The following is a 15,096-nucleotide window of genomic DNA, read 5'->3' as shown; positions in this document are numbered from 1 at the left end:
GGTAGGTGTTTGAGAGGTGGGTGGTGTAAGCCTGACAAGTCTGTTGTAAACTATAAGCATCTTTACATCTAACACAGGAAATTAAACAAAATGTGTGATCTCATCTGCAGAAGGAAACTGATAAGCGTAAAACAATGATTGGCAAGGGGTTGGCAGGCAAGGAACAGTGTTGACACAGACCACAAAGAGGGAGATGTCTGTCCAAAGCAGTAGTGAAAAAACAGGAAACTGAAGGGAATTGGTGGAGTGCACAAGTTGTGGATAGCTGACTGCATCTGAAATTGGAGAAAAATGTACTTGGGCAAACTAGGTCACCATGAGCATGACAAATGAACTTTGTTTTAACAATGCTGAATCTGTTCTGTCAAATGCGCTGCACAATACACAAAAAATCTGTGCAGTACTTTTTTCCCCATGACCACACACAGACCACATTTCCTCTTTAGGGAGCAACGGGGAAGAGAGGCACATAATCTCTGTTCTGTGTCTTGTCTTCTGGGGAAGGGGATGGTTGGCCACACCCACTCCCCATACATCCTTGCACCATTCCTCTTCCTTGGGAAAGCTGGTGACTGCCCAGTCTTCAACTTTTTCTGTTACTCTGGTGGCCTACTACATCTGCACCCTATTTCTTCTACTACTGCACATACTACAAGCCTCAACCACTGCTTACACCTTAGTACATTTATCCTAAGCTATAAACTAGTAACTCAACGCACGCCTGTACCATAATAGCACTACCCCTGTTTGTATCTTAGTACAGCTACTCCAACAGACTCCTCCGACTTTGAATACTTCAGCTCATTTTTAAACTATGCGCTTTATTTTGCCATTCTCATAACCCATGTACTAGTATCAGTGTTGTCAAGCTATTGTCATCCATCTGATCTCCAAATTGATATCAGGTTACATACCTGCGAGGTGGCCCAGGATCAACAAAGGGTCACTGTAACATTATTTGTTACAATGAAAAATCGCGGACTTATGTCAAGCCTAAAAGCATACATGCTGATAAATTATCAACAGTATTAATCAGTTGGAGCCATACACTTTTGTAGATATGTTAGACTTTCCATCCTTGGCGCAGTCTCCCTTAACTTTTTGCCTCTGTTTCCCAAGTTGTTGATGTGTGCTGGACTCTGATTTTGCTGTTTGTGTTACTCTGGGCACTGCTAACCAGTGCTAAAGTGCAAGTGCTCCTATACCAAATGTGTATGTAATTGGCTCATCCATGATTGGCATATTTTATTTACCAGTAAGTCCCTAGTACAGTGCACTAGAGATGCCCAGGGCCTGTAAATCAAATGCTACTAGTGGGCCTGCAGCACTGGTTGTGCTACCTACATAAGTAGCTCTGTAATCAAGTCTCAGACCTGCCACTGCAGTGTCTGTGTGTGCAGTTTTTAACTGTAAATTCGACTTGGCAAGTGTATCCACTTGCCAGGCCTAAACCTTCCATTTTCTCACATGTAAGGCACCCCTAAGGTAGGCCCTAGGTAGCCCCAAGGGCAGGGTGCAGTGTATGGTTAGGGTAGGACATATAGTAATGTGTTTTATATGTCCTGACAGTGAAATATTGCTAAATTCGTTTTTGACAGTTGTGAGGTCTGTCCCTCTCATAGGTTAACATGGGGGCTGCCTTTAAATATGATTAAAGTGTAGATTCGCTTTGGGAGCGGATAGACATGGAGTTTGGGGTGTCTGAGCTCACAATTTAAAAATACATCTTTTAGTGAAGCTGATTTTGAGATTGTGTGTTTGAAAATGCCACTTTTAGAAAGGGAGCATTTTCTTACTTATACCATTTCTGTGACTCTGCCTGTTTGTGGATTCCCTGTCTGGGTCAGTTTGACAGTTGGGGTGGTTGCACCTCTCACTAGACAGTGACACAAACTGAGCTGGGGTGTAGTCTGCATTTCCTGATAAGCCATCTGTGCTAGGGGGCAGGGGAGGAGTGGTTTCTCACACCTGAAAGGGCTGTGCCTGCCTTCGCACAATGCAGTCTCCAACCCCCTGGTGTGTGTGTCTGGGGCCTGGCCTGGGCAAGGCAGGATTTCACAATCAAGAGAGATTTTCCTTTGAAGTAAGCCTACTTCAAAGGGAAAAATGGTTATGAGAAGGGCACCCAAAACCACAGACTTTATAACACTTCTGGAAACCAAGAGGAACCTCTGACTGGAGAAGAGCTGAAGAATAAGAGCTGCCCTGACTGTGACTGTGCTTTGTGGACCTATCCTGCAGTTGCTGCTTCTGCCTGTGCTAGAGGACAAATACTGGATTTTGTGTTGCATTCCTTCTAGTGAAGAACTCTCCAAGGGCTTGATTTAGAGCTTGCCTCCGGTTGATTGAAGTCTCAGGGACAGCAAAGACTTCTCTCTGCCAGCACCTGGAGCCTCTGGAGAGACTTCTATGCTGCCAAATGGTGCCCATCCAGTTCCTGGGACCCTGAGAAGAGAAGCTTGCAGCCCAAGAGTGAGAAATCCATGCACAGACCGCTGTGCGGGGAAAAGGTCAACGCAACTCTGATCTGTGGCTGAAAATAGATGCTCGCCTGCAACGTGACCAGAAGATCGACGCCCGTGGCTGGAGAAACGACGCGCAACATCGCTGAAGGACACCTGTGAGATTGCAAACCGCGCTGCGTGGTTTTCGTACCATCGTGCAGCTGAATTTCTGACGCAAACACCGCTGGGCGTGTAAAAACTAAGCAAGGCCTGCCCGGACCCAAGAGTGCTGACTGGATTGGCGCATCGCTCTCCTGCGGAGAGAAGAAATGACGAACGCCAACCCGACTGAAGGGGAAATGACGCAAGGCCTCGCTCGTGAGTAAAATCGATGCATCGCAAGTTCTTTTTGACACACATTCGCCTGTGCGGGGTTATTTTTGATGCACCCAAGGTACATTTTCACGCTAACAGCGTTATGTTTATAACTACATGAAGACTCTTTTTGGTTTTTAATTGATAACTTGACTTGTGTATTGGATTTTTGTTGTTTTGGTCTTGTTTTGTTTAGAACAAAAAAATTCTATTTTTCTAAACCTGTGTTGGTTCATTTTGTAGTGTTTTCATTAAGTTACTGTGTGTGTTGGTACAAATATGTTACACCTAGCACTCTGAAGTTAAGCCTGCTATCGTACCAAGCTACCAAGAGGGTAAGCGGGAGTTAGCAGAGGGCGATTCCTTTACTCTGACTAGAGTGAGGGTCCTTGTTTGGACAGGGGGTAACCTGACTGCCAACCAAAGACCCTATTTCTAACAAGGTAAATATGCTGTTTAGGTTTTTTTTTTTTTTTTAACAAATATTACATAAATCGAAATCAAGTTCTTGGTGCAGATAGTGATCACACAGTGCAGGATAAAAGGTGAATAGTTTGTAAAGCAATTGAAGGTGCCTTAGTCCAAAGTTCTCATTGTCAGCAGCATTTCAATCTATTATCAACTAAAAGGTCATCATCCGGATGAGTGATATTTGGAGGAAATTTAGAAGTGCAGGGGAAGTGACGTCAACAACCTGTGATTCTGGACAAGTCAGTTAATCTCTTTCCATTTACATTCATTTTACATTTTGCATGGTGGTCAGTCAAAGAGTCCTTCTTTTCTGCAGTATTTTAGCTAAGCTTCTGATGGGGAAGCACCCTCATGCATAACTTTTAACGTGTTACTTAATCTACCTGCTGTTCACACCAGAGGCTTCACTGACAGACGTCCTGAGCCATGTAAGGCTCAGCATCACCTACAGCTAGTAACCACTGGAAGCACGCAGAGGAGAGGACCCAGAACTGCCCACCACGGCACTTGCATGTAAAGACTCTTTATTGATGCTTAAGCACAGCACTAGGGCACCAGGAAACACTGCCCCTTAGTTTCACGCTTCTGGTTGCCTACTCAAGCAGAAAGGATGCAGTGTCTCGCCTGCCTGGTCTCCAGTTTGGTCAGAGGCACATTCTGCATTGGTGACTTCAAGACATACAGGAGCCGCTTCCCTGGCGACCTCTATGGATCTCAGTGGAATGATTTATTATTCAATATGTCCGATCCCCCTGCTTCCCTCGCTCTGCCTCAACTGATTTGGGTTCCATAACAGCACTAGCAGCTGAGAGACTGAATAGTGCCTGAGCCGAAACAGAAGGACAGAGGGGAGCTGTGCCGGAGGTGTTGCTAAGGTGCAGGCTAAACATGCACGAGCAGCAGTGGAAGTTAGATGACTGCGGAGAAAAAAACCTGAGATGGGTACATTCAAATGTAGCTTTGACTGATATCCGGTTTGAAAATTATGGCTTCTGAGGACAACCAACATCAGTGATGTTCTGTAGTGTACCAACAAGTGTTTTTGTCTAACGTTACCCAAATTTGAATGACACACAGCAAATCAATGGAGGTGCTACTGTTACATGCTAATTCTATGGAACTTTGGCATCTAGTGAAAGCATAACTAATCCTTGTAAACAAACCAAAAAAAAACTATTTTTCTCAATAAGACATACACTAAGGGGGTTAATTTTTGCACTGCTCTACAGCGCGAAGCCCCAGTCCTTCGTACCATGATTACCACTCTACTGTAAGGTGACTGCCATGCTTGTGCTTTTACAATGTGTAGTCGTCTGAATGTACTAAAACCTGTTTAAACTCGGACTTTGGCATCCCTATCCAAATCGGGGTGTAAGTGAGAACCTGAAGACAATGACCCTGAGGTATCAGGTGAGATTTTTTTTATAGCACTTTGCCAGCAAATTGTCTAAATTGATGCGATTTATTAAAGTTGGATTTCCTTGGAGCAGCAGTACTTCTAGTAGTTTGCTATGATCTTTATCTGCCACCAATTAAAGTGCAAAACTAGGTTATGAAGTGAGTTGCATTTAAATTGATAAACATGATTTGTTAAATCTAAGTAGCCACATGAGCATGCTTGCATTCCCCCTTCATGCCACTTTTCCCTCAGAGACTTTGCACTTTATTGGGCAGATATTGTGGATGCTTTTCTACATATGTATTTGAAGTTTACATTTTGGTCGTTCGTTTGATTGCCTGTGCTGTACAGCAGAGAAAAGCAGGATGAAATCCTTAGCTAAAGCATGCTTTACAAACGTAATCATGTTTGCCTTTATGAATACAGGATATCTTTCATTAACTTCATCGTTCTGCGTTACACCTCTGCTTTTCGCTATACTAAGTGACGACACAGAGAACAAGGCTTTTTGTCTAAAGCTGGATATGTCCATCAACAAGCGTCCATTCATAACGTGCAGCGAGCACTGGAGAATGTAATCGAATTAAAGTTTCGTTATTGAATCACGAACACATCTACATCAATGGAACACGACTGGCCCTCTGCTTGCAAATAACCAACCTTGTAGGTGCTGGGGCTTGTTGGGAAGCCGTGGTCACAGATGCTCTCCGGTGAAGCAGGACATCCCTGGAAGGTAGGCGCCAAGATCTTCTTTTCACTGAGGAGGGAAAGGTTAGAGGTCGTCAGTCCGGGTATGCACACCACGCTAGCCCCTCGCTGCCCGTGACGTACGCACACACCACAATAATGGCAGGCTGCGGCCGAGCCCGTCCACAGGTGCACCTGCGCTAATTGGCAGCTGGGCCCGTGCCCGGTTCTGCCCCGCCGCTCCAATTCAAGGCCTTCTGAAAGGCTCTTTGTGAGGAGACAAGAGCTGTGTTCATACCAGACCCAGGCATCGCAGCTCACGGCGCTGACTGGGCACATTCAACTGCTTATCACGGCGTGGTCTGATTAGAGAGACACTTAGGGGCTCCCCCTCCCCTGCCCCCGACCGCCACCCGAACGAACCAACAGTTGCGTCGTGGGCCTCGTCTTTCAAGGACAAGCTCTTCTCGGTACTTCATGCAGAAAACGCACACAAAGAGGATGACTTTTACAACTGTGCGGAGATCATGAAAAGCAAGAAGTGAAACGATGTTTAAGTTTGCAGAATTGGCACGTCACATCAGCATCGGCAAGTGTACAGCACACAACAATACACCGGTCACCCACCCCTTGACCCAGCCACAATTACTTCTTATCAACCGTCCTAACAGCGCGGATTCTTTAAGCGTCACCAACAAGAAACCCCAGCGTCGGCCCTGATGTCATTCCGATCGAAGATGCACAAATCTCTGCAGCAGGCACTCAACCCACTCGTTCAGAATAGGAAAGACCACAAGAAAGGTATGGGGCAACACATTAAGGAGTAAAGGAAACATTATTCGGGGGTCCCATAAGGAAGACGCAGTACAAGGGTCTCCAAGGAGAAAACACAAGGTATTTGTTAGGATCGGGGGGAGGAGCAAAGGAACAAGGGAGAAAAATCAAAGTGTTTATTCTATGAGCTACCGATATAAGAGGAAAACAATAAGTATTTTCAGCGGCTAAACAAAGACATACGCATTCACCCACCACCAGTGACAAATATTTAATTATGTCTGTATTTATTTTGTTTCTATTTTCAAAATATACAATTATTTGTAATAGAGGTGTGCCGACATTAAGGAGTTAATAGGTATTTGGCCTAAGTACAGCTACAATCCGGCTCTTCCGCTACATCCCTTTACAAACTTTAGATTCATCTCTTCGTAATTAAACAGTGTATTTTGCAAATGCTGAGTCAGACTAAAACAAATACATATCTCAGAAAATCCAGCTCAAACTGTTGGATGTTAGCATTATATTTTCTGGGTTTCCATTTTCAAGAAGTGCTGATGACCTTTAAATATAAAAGGCTAAAAACGGAGAAAAACGTTTTTTTGCTCTCTCTTTTAGTGATTGCCTTTACAAGACATTGGAATTTATTCACCGCCATACTACACTTCAGCCAAACCTTTTACTGACTACTCATCTATACTCCAGCAAGCTGCACGATAACCTCCTAGGTTGTTTTACAAACGACCTTGTGCACGTCTTTACTTGTCATGCCAAACCACGAGAGGTAGAAAACATTACTTCATGTCAGAAGAGAAGGTGTGGCTGCACGCAGACAATGCAGCATCCGCATTTGTAGCACTCAGGGGTTGGGTCCCGGTGAGATACCAGTACAATCTGGTACTCGCAGTTTCCCACATTACTCCGCCATTTTGCACTCCGTTTTAAGGTCTGTATCACATTGCATAAGCAATCTTTTTACTCATGTTCCTGGCTTGTTTCCGTTCCTAAGAAGATCTCAGCTTTTCAGCACCTGCTCTGAAATGAACACCCCACACAATCAATCAATCAAGGAATTTGTAAAGCGCACTACTCACCCGTGAGGGTCTAAAGGCGCTGAAGGGGGTTGGGGGTCGCTGCTACTGCTCGAACAGCCAAGTCTTGAGAAGTCTCTTGAAGGTAAGGAGGTCCTTGGTGTGACACGCAGGTGGGTGGGAAGAGTGTTCCACATTTTGGCTGCAGGGTGCGACAATGATCTGCCGCCGGTTGTTGCTCTGCGGATGCGTGGGACAGTTGCACGGGCGAGGTCGGTGGTGCAGAGCTGTCGGGTCGGGGTGTAGAAGGAGAGCCGTCTGTTGAGGTATTCTGGTCTGGTGTTGTGCAGTGCTTTGTGAGTGTGGGTGAGGAGTTTGAAGGTGATTATCTTGTTGACAGGGAGACAATGGAGCTCTCTCAGGTGGGCTGTGATGTGGCAGTGGCGGGGGATGTCCTGGATGAGGCGTGCGGAGGCGTTCTGAATGCATTGCAGTCTTTTTTGGAGTTTGGCCATGGTTCCTGTGTAGAGGGCATTGCCGTAGTCCAGTTTGCTGCTTACGAGGGCTTGGGTGACTGTTCTTCTGGTTTCTGTGGGGATCCATTTGTAGATCTTTCAGAGCATGCAGAGCAGGAGGAGGAGAGGGTGTTGACTTGCTGGGTCATGGATAGTGATAAGTCCAGGATGAATCCTACGTTGCATGCGTGATCGGTGGGAGTCAGGCGGATCCGAGAGTGCAGGCCACCTGGAGTCATCCCATGCGGAGGAGGTGGAGACGAAGATGAGGACCTCAGTCTTGTTGGAATTCAGTTTGAGGCAGCTGTTCTTCATCCAGTCGGTGATGGCCTTCATTCCTTCGTGGAGGTTGGTCTTGGTGGAGTCCTTGGTGAGGGAAAGGATCAGCTGTGTGTCGTTGGTGTATGAGATGATGTTGAGGTTGTGAGATCGGGCGATGTTAGAGAGCGGAGACATGTAGATGTTGAAGAAGGTCGGGCTGAGGGACAAACCCTGGGGCATGCCGCAGATGATTTTGGTGGCTTCAGAGCGGAATGGAGGGAGGCGGACTCTGTGAGTTCGCCGGTGAGAAAGGAGGTGATGCAGTCCAGGGCTCTGTCGCGAATTCCTGCATTGCTGAGGCGTGTGCGTAGGGTGTGGTGGCAGATGGTGTCGAACGCGGCTGAGAGGTCCAGGAGGATGAGGGCCGCGGTTTTGCCATTGTCCAGTATGGTTCTGTTGAGGGCAGTTTCGGTGCTGCAGTTGCTGCGGAATCCAGATTGGGAAGGGTCCAGAGTGCTGTTCTCTTTGAGGAAGCGGGTCAGTTTCCGGTTGACAGTCTTCTCGATTACTTTTGACGGGAAGGGGAGCAAGGAGATAGGCCAGAAGTTCTTGAGGTCCTTTGGGTCCGCCTTGTTTTTTTTGAGGAGGGCGTTGATCTCAGCGTCTTTACAGCTCTCCGGGAAGGTGGAGGACTTGAAGGAGCTGTTGATGATCTTCCGGAGTTGGGATGCGATGACAGAGCTTGCTTTGTTGAGGATGTGGTGAGGGCATGGGTCGGATGGTGAGCCGGAGTGGATGGTGTTCATGATTTCGATGGTGTAGTTGTCGTTGATGGTGGTCCAGGAGAGCAGGAGGCTGGTCGGTGGTGAGTCTGTGGTGTTGGTGGTTGGGGGGCAGGGGGGAATGGGTCTGAGTGCTGAAGCTGTCGTGGAAGTCTACGATCTTGCGGTGGAAGCAGGAAGCTAGGGAGTCGCAGAGGTCTTGTGATGGCGGGATGTCGTTGGAGCTGGGGTTGGAGAGTTCCTTCACGATTTTGAAGAGCTCCTTGTGGCTGTGTGCGTTGTTGATGCGTTCTTTAAAGGTGGTTCTCTTGGCGGTTCAGATGAGTTGGTGGTGTCTGCAGATGGTGTTTTTGAAAGCTGTGTGGTTGTCCAGTGTCTGATTATGGCACCACTTCTATTCGAGTCTTCGGCATGTCTGCTTAGATTCGTGGAGGTTGGCGGTCTACGAGAAGGCCTTTCTGTCGGTGCGTCTGTTGGCGGGATTTTTGATCAGGGCGAGCGTGTTGACACGTGTCGATTCATTGCCTGAAGTTGCGGGCAGCTGTGTCAGTGTCGGTGGTGTCGATGGGTGGGTTCCGGGCGAGGGTAGTGACTAGTTGGTCTTCGGTGACCTTGTTCCATCTGCGGTGGGGAATCCGTTGTGGGTGGTGGTGTGTTGTGGGTTTCTTGAAGAAGTGAATGCAGCAGTGATCTGTCCAGTGGAGTTTGTGGTGTGGCTGAAGGAGACGTGTTTGCTGGCGGAGAAAATAGGGTCGAGTGTGTGTACTGCAGAGTATTTGAGGCCGAGGTTGGAGAGGTTGTCAAGCAGAGTGGTGGTGGTGTAGTTGTTGGTGTTCTCGAGGTGGAAGTTTAAGTAATGGCAGAATTCCTTTACTGAGAGATAGAGATGCTTATGCCTCAGCAGGAGAGCATCGGACCCCCAAAGCTAACAAAAAATGTGCAATGGCCCAACTCAAGCAACTACTAATCCATGATACACGCCACTGTGTGTCTGTATAGGATACCAGTATCTGCGAAGACTCTTCGTTTGTCTTACTCCTAGGTACAGTTCATTCGGACAAATCCTGAAGCCTTTGTAGTGGGAGATTATGTAGCTGTAACAACAGACAGCCCATCATTTGTAGAAAGTGTTCAGTGTTCAGAAATACCAAGTATGTTACATCTCTGCCTTATTAGATTCAAGTGAAAACAGAGGGAGATTCATTTTATTTGCTTGGTCTTGGCTAAATATTATGAGATGCACACTTCCATGGTAATGCGCAGAGGGGTTTCCATACCAGAATAGCACTATGGTATACTACCCTTAATGGATGAGTTAGGTTTTGGGTGTGTCTGGGACAAGAGATAAATTGATAATTTGTGTAAATTGGCAGCGTCTTCTTACAGAATAGTGGAGGCCAGTTCGCATAGCAGGGCTAGCGGATGAGTATATAATACGGCCCACGCCACAGATGGAGGGCACACATAAAATTAAGGCGTTGGTAGAAAGTAAAGGTGGTGAGCCATCTCTGCCCTCATAGTCCATCAAGTGTGCGAAGCACCAAACATGCTGGTGGTGCAAAGTTGAAATAAGGTGCCAAAGTGCCAATCAATGACAGTGCAGAGGCACCAAACTTAAGGACCAATGGGCAGTTGAGGAAGGCAGATTTAAAGAGCATGGGAGCACTGTATCTGGCACACTAACGGGCAAGGAAGAGTCATTGGCAGTGGAACCAGTGGACGAATTTGCCAGTACCGAAAGTTTGGCACCATCAACAGCCAGAGGCCCGCTCAGCACACCAAGGATAGAAGAGGAGCAGCTGGGGATGCCAGGACTGAGGAATACAAGTCCAGCAAAGCATCAAGGACCTGAAACCACAATGAAGTAGGCAAGGACCACCAACTGCATCGGTCATGCAATCTGATTCCTGCACGCCACACCAGGAGAGAGAATCCTTGCACAGCGCTGGTGAGCAGAAAGGAGTCATAGGATAGGAAGCAGTGGCAAGCATGAGGCCCACGCAAGTCGCTGCACCCCAGATTTCTCCTAGGTGTCTTGTTTTCAAAAGTATAAGTTTACTAGGTTTCCCTAGGTGCCACCTGAGCTAGGGTCCAAAATCCACACCTACTCATATTGGAAAAAAGAATAACTTTTCAGTGGAAAAATGTGATACATTCATGTTGCATTTTGGCCCATTTCCTGTTGCGGGCACTAGGTCTACCTACAAAGGTGATGTACCATTTCCACCAGGAGACATACGGAAACATAGAATAGTAGAACATTTGTTACTACCAATTGGATTTTGCTGCATTTGTGATTTCCAAATATAGGCCAGTGGGCCAAAAAGACATTTTGAAAAAAGGCCTCTGAATCACAAATTCTGAGATCTACAAATAATCCCTACTCCTAAACTCCATATCTTGTGCCTATGTCAGAAATACATAGGCTTTCATTTTTCACTCTACATATTTCACCATATGAATTGGTCTATACTCTACAAACCCTATATATCCCCATAACTAGGAAGGTCTAAAGGACGTAATGGTATACTGCTTTTGTAAATCAGCCTTTGTGACAAGAAGTTATAGATGGAAATTTCACGAATGGACCATCTTTTACTGCTCATTTTCAAAATGTGTTTATTTTAACAGTTGGGGAAGGAGTGGGCAGTAAGGATGGCCAACAGTTAAGGGGTTAGCAGGTCAAGTCCTTATTCCATTTAGAAGAGCCAGGCAAGAAGAAAAAACAACCCAGCTATATCCCAGAAATTTGAGTAGAATGAGTGTTCCTGGGGCCTAAACTAATAGTTTAGACAGATGCCTACATGTGGTGGGCTGGGTCACCGGACCATGGAATGCAACAAAAAGAAATGATCAGGAGAAAAGAAACAGGCACACAAGAGAAAATAGTGGTGAGAGAGAGGTCATGGGACAGGACCAGAGGCTCACAAATTCCACATAGCAGACACAGCAATAAACAAAACCAAACTTGGAGAATTGTTCAACAAGTACCACAACAGATCAGATGACCTGCTGCTTGAGGGATTTGTATAAGGATTTCAAATTAAAATTCCATGTGAGGGAGTGGTGACTGCAGGGTTTACAGATAACCGGAGATCATTAGCAGAGCACTCAGGCGTTGTAGAACAAAAAATACAAAATGAGAGTGGGTCTGGGCACATAAAGGGCCCATTTGAAAGTCCCCACCCACTTTAATAATCTGGTAATAACTCCCTAGGAGTGGTACCCAAGAAGAAACAGGGCCAATACTGTCTAATCCATCCTGTCACTTCCAGAAGGAGAGTCAGTTAATGATGCTATCAGTCAGGACCTATGCATAGTGCCCTATGCATCCACTGGTGATGCCACAGAACTGGTCAGGGTAAAAGTAAAATGTGCTGTGGTGGCCAAGGCAGGCCTTATATTTGTTTTAGATTGTTGCTCATTCACCCCAACAACTTTCATTTGCTAGACTGCTAAATCAAAGACCAATTTTACTTTGGCAAGGGCATGCCTACAGGCTGTGTAATATCATGTGCTTCAGCCCTGTCCTGAAATGGGGACTTCACAAACAACTCCCCGGAGGGGGCAAGCGACACTACTTACTGCTTGTTGAGGTGCCTGCAACAGATCAGTGCACTGGGGTTCCACACACATTCAATAAACTAACAGCATCCTTATGAATCCCACTGGCGCCAACATAAAATAATGGAACCAACCTTTAGACTGGTATTTCTAGGCCTAGAACTGAGCCCTATTAACGACACATCCAGAATCCCATAAGACAATGTAGTAGCACTAAAAAGCAACATGAGGATGATGTTGGGAAGAAGAAAAGGCAACACTAAAAGAAATCCAGAACCAAGCAGGCCATTTGAAATTTGCCACTAGGGTGATACTGGAAGGCAGAGCTTTCGCAAGAAGGCTAGCACGTGTCATGAAAGGTGTTCAGAAGAAGCATCACCACATGAGAATATTGGCACAAGTGAAACAGAATTTAATGATGTGGCATTTACTTTTTTCACACTTTAACACCCTATTAATCTGGAGGAAGAGATGGGTGATATAAAGTCAAACTGAACTCTTCACAGATGCAACTGGCATCCAGGGTTTTGAAGCAATATGTGGGCACTCCTTGTACACAATCAGAAGGCCAGCTCAATGGGCAGCAAAGGGGCTACATAAAAAATATCACTTTTGTTGAGTTATTCCCATTTTTAGTGGCAATGCTTATATGGTCGCACCACCTGAGCAAAATGAAACTATCTTTATTGTCAGATAACAAGGCAGTAGTATGTTTTTGATTAAGCTACAGCTGGAATTGAATCTGGAAATCAGGGTGAGGCACATGCTAGTGGTAGATAATTTGCAGGCTTATGTGCTTTCTTGCTTCCAGATTGACAAATTCAGCGATCCAGGTAAACCCCTCCACTTCCTCCTCAAATGGAAAAAGACGACTATGACCCCGTTCCCAGGAGAGTTATAGAGTCTGACAGACCAGACTTGTCTCAACTAATTAGCATGCACTAGCTCCAGGAACATCAAAGAAATACAGCAGTTGCTTGGCCAGCTTCAAGAGTGTGACAGGCACATGGGATTTTAAAGACACAAAGCAGCACCACTGTAGTCGAGAACTTTACAGGGTGGGTACATGCACAAAAGAAGTCCAATCCTTTGTCTTAGAGACACTAGCGACAATGGCCCACATGGCAAAACTAGAAGCGGGTCACGATCTCAGCAGTTCCCACTGCATAAAAACAGCCATGAAAGGCTGGAGACAACTTAAGGGAGTGAAGAAAGATATCCAGCTCCTGTCAGTCTTAGAGAATCCGGGTGTATTATTGGCTGCAGCAGAAAGGGGACAGCCTCAGAATTTAAAGACAGGTTGTTCAAGGCAGCTTTCGCCTTAGCATTACTTGGAGCATTTAGAGTGAGCAAACTGGTGACACTTGTAAAGGATGTAGCAGGAGACACGTTCTTACAAATTGGGGACACAGCAATGAATGATGTGGTGTTTGAGTTGACTGAGGGGATTTAAGACAGATCAGTTGGGTGAGGGCCCAAAAGTCATGTTAATATGCTTCAACAACCACAAAAGATGCTTAGTCTGCCTGTTGAGGATATACATGATGATTCGCCTGAGGGGGTGGGGGGTTCAGCCTTGTTCGTTCACACTGATGATTCATATCTCATCAAATTCCAGTTTACACTAGTAATGCATAAGGCACTAGCAAAGGCAGGGCTGTAGTCATGTCAATTTCTCTTGTACTCCTTTCTCATTGGGGTGGCGACCACAGTAGCACAGATAGGTATGTAGCAAGAGAGCATAATGGTGGCGGCAGATGGCAAACCAAAGCATACAAAGACTTCCTTAGGACTCAGATAACATAGAATATATGCCGTTACCCCTGCATCTCCCCAAATGAGTTAAGTTGGTATTGATGAGGTATACTGTGCTTGTCTTCAAAGGTAGAGGACAGGTCATATCGAGCAACTTCTGACTGATTGGCCACCCGTATATAGCCAGGGCACAAAATTGGGTGGTGTGGAGCCACCCATGTCGCAGTACCATTTTTCGGAACACAACTATAGAACAGTAGAGCGTCCCTAAAATGAAGTGGGGGCAACTCGTACATACAGCGGAAAGGTCATTCATCCTTCAGCTGCTGTTAAAGATTAAACATGACTTAACAGAGGTAGGATATTGTTAGAAATGGGGTCTTTGGTTGGCAGCCAGGTTAATCCCTGACCAAGCAAGGACCCTCACTCTAGTCAGGGTAAGTCGCACCCAATCCAAATTATCCCGTGGCTATCCTCTGGTAGCTTGGCACTGAGCAGTCAGGCTTAACTTAGAAGGCAATGTGTAAAGTATTTGTGCAATAAATCATACAATACCACAATATAACACCACAAAAATACACCACACAGTGTTTAGAAAAATATATAATATTTATCTGGATAAATGCAGGTCAAAACGATTAAAGATGAAATAAGCAAATGTAGGGATTTCACTGAAAGTGATATCAAGTGTCTTAGAGTTAAAATATTACTGTAAAAGCAATAAAAAAGTGTCTTAAGTTCTCCTAGAAACAACAAGTGTCTCTTGCAGGGCAAAGTATCTGGTTTGCGCTGAAAAATCCTCACAAGGGACGGCAGAGGAGAAGATGCGTGGAAAACTGTGAGGTTGCGTAGGTTTCGCGCCCCTTTGCACACAGACTTGCAGCGTTATTTTTCACTCAGGAAGACGTTGCGTCAATTTCCGGCCCGCGGACTTGGATCCTCTTCGGGTTGCAAGGTTTTCAGACGCCCCAGGGACAATGCATGGAATTCTGGGCTTGCGGAGCGAAGTCACAGGGGCTGCGTAGATTCCGGTAGGCG

General features: G+C 45.9%; 1 protein-coding gene across 2 annotated transcripts in view; it reads right to left on the bottom strand.

Annotated features, from left to right (window-relative positions):
- Positions 1 to 15,096, bottom strand: part of LOC138246226 (C-Jun-amino-terminal kinase-interacting protein 4-like) — a 545,850-nt gene that overhangs the window by 373,022 nt on the left and 157,732 nt on the right. For both annotated transcript variants that reach the window (XM_069200626.1, XM_069200625.1), the window contains exon 6: positions 5,350 to 5,446. In XM_069200626.1, the coding sequence (XP_069056727.1) occupies positions 5,350 to 5,446 (97 nt within the window). The remainder of the gene's footprint in view (positions 1 to 5,349; positions 5,447 to 15,096) is intronic.

Source organism: Pleurodeles waltl, chromosome 7 (genome assembly GCF_031143425.1).
Source record: "Pleurodeles waltl isolate 20211129_DDA chromosome 7, aPleWal1.hap1.20221129, whole genome shotgun sequence".
In the NCBI taxonomy this organism is placed as follows: Eukaryota; Metazoa; Chordata; class Amphibia; order Caudata; family Salamandridae; genus Pleurodeles; species Pleurodeles waltl.
Note: the sequence above shows the minus strand (reverse complement) of the source record. Positions and strands in the feature narration are given on the sequence as shown.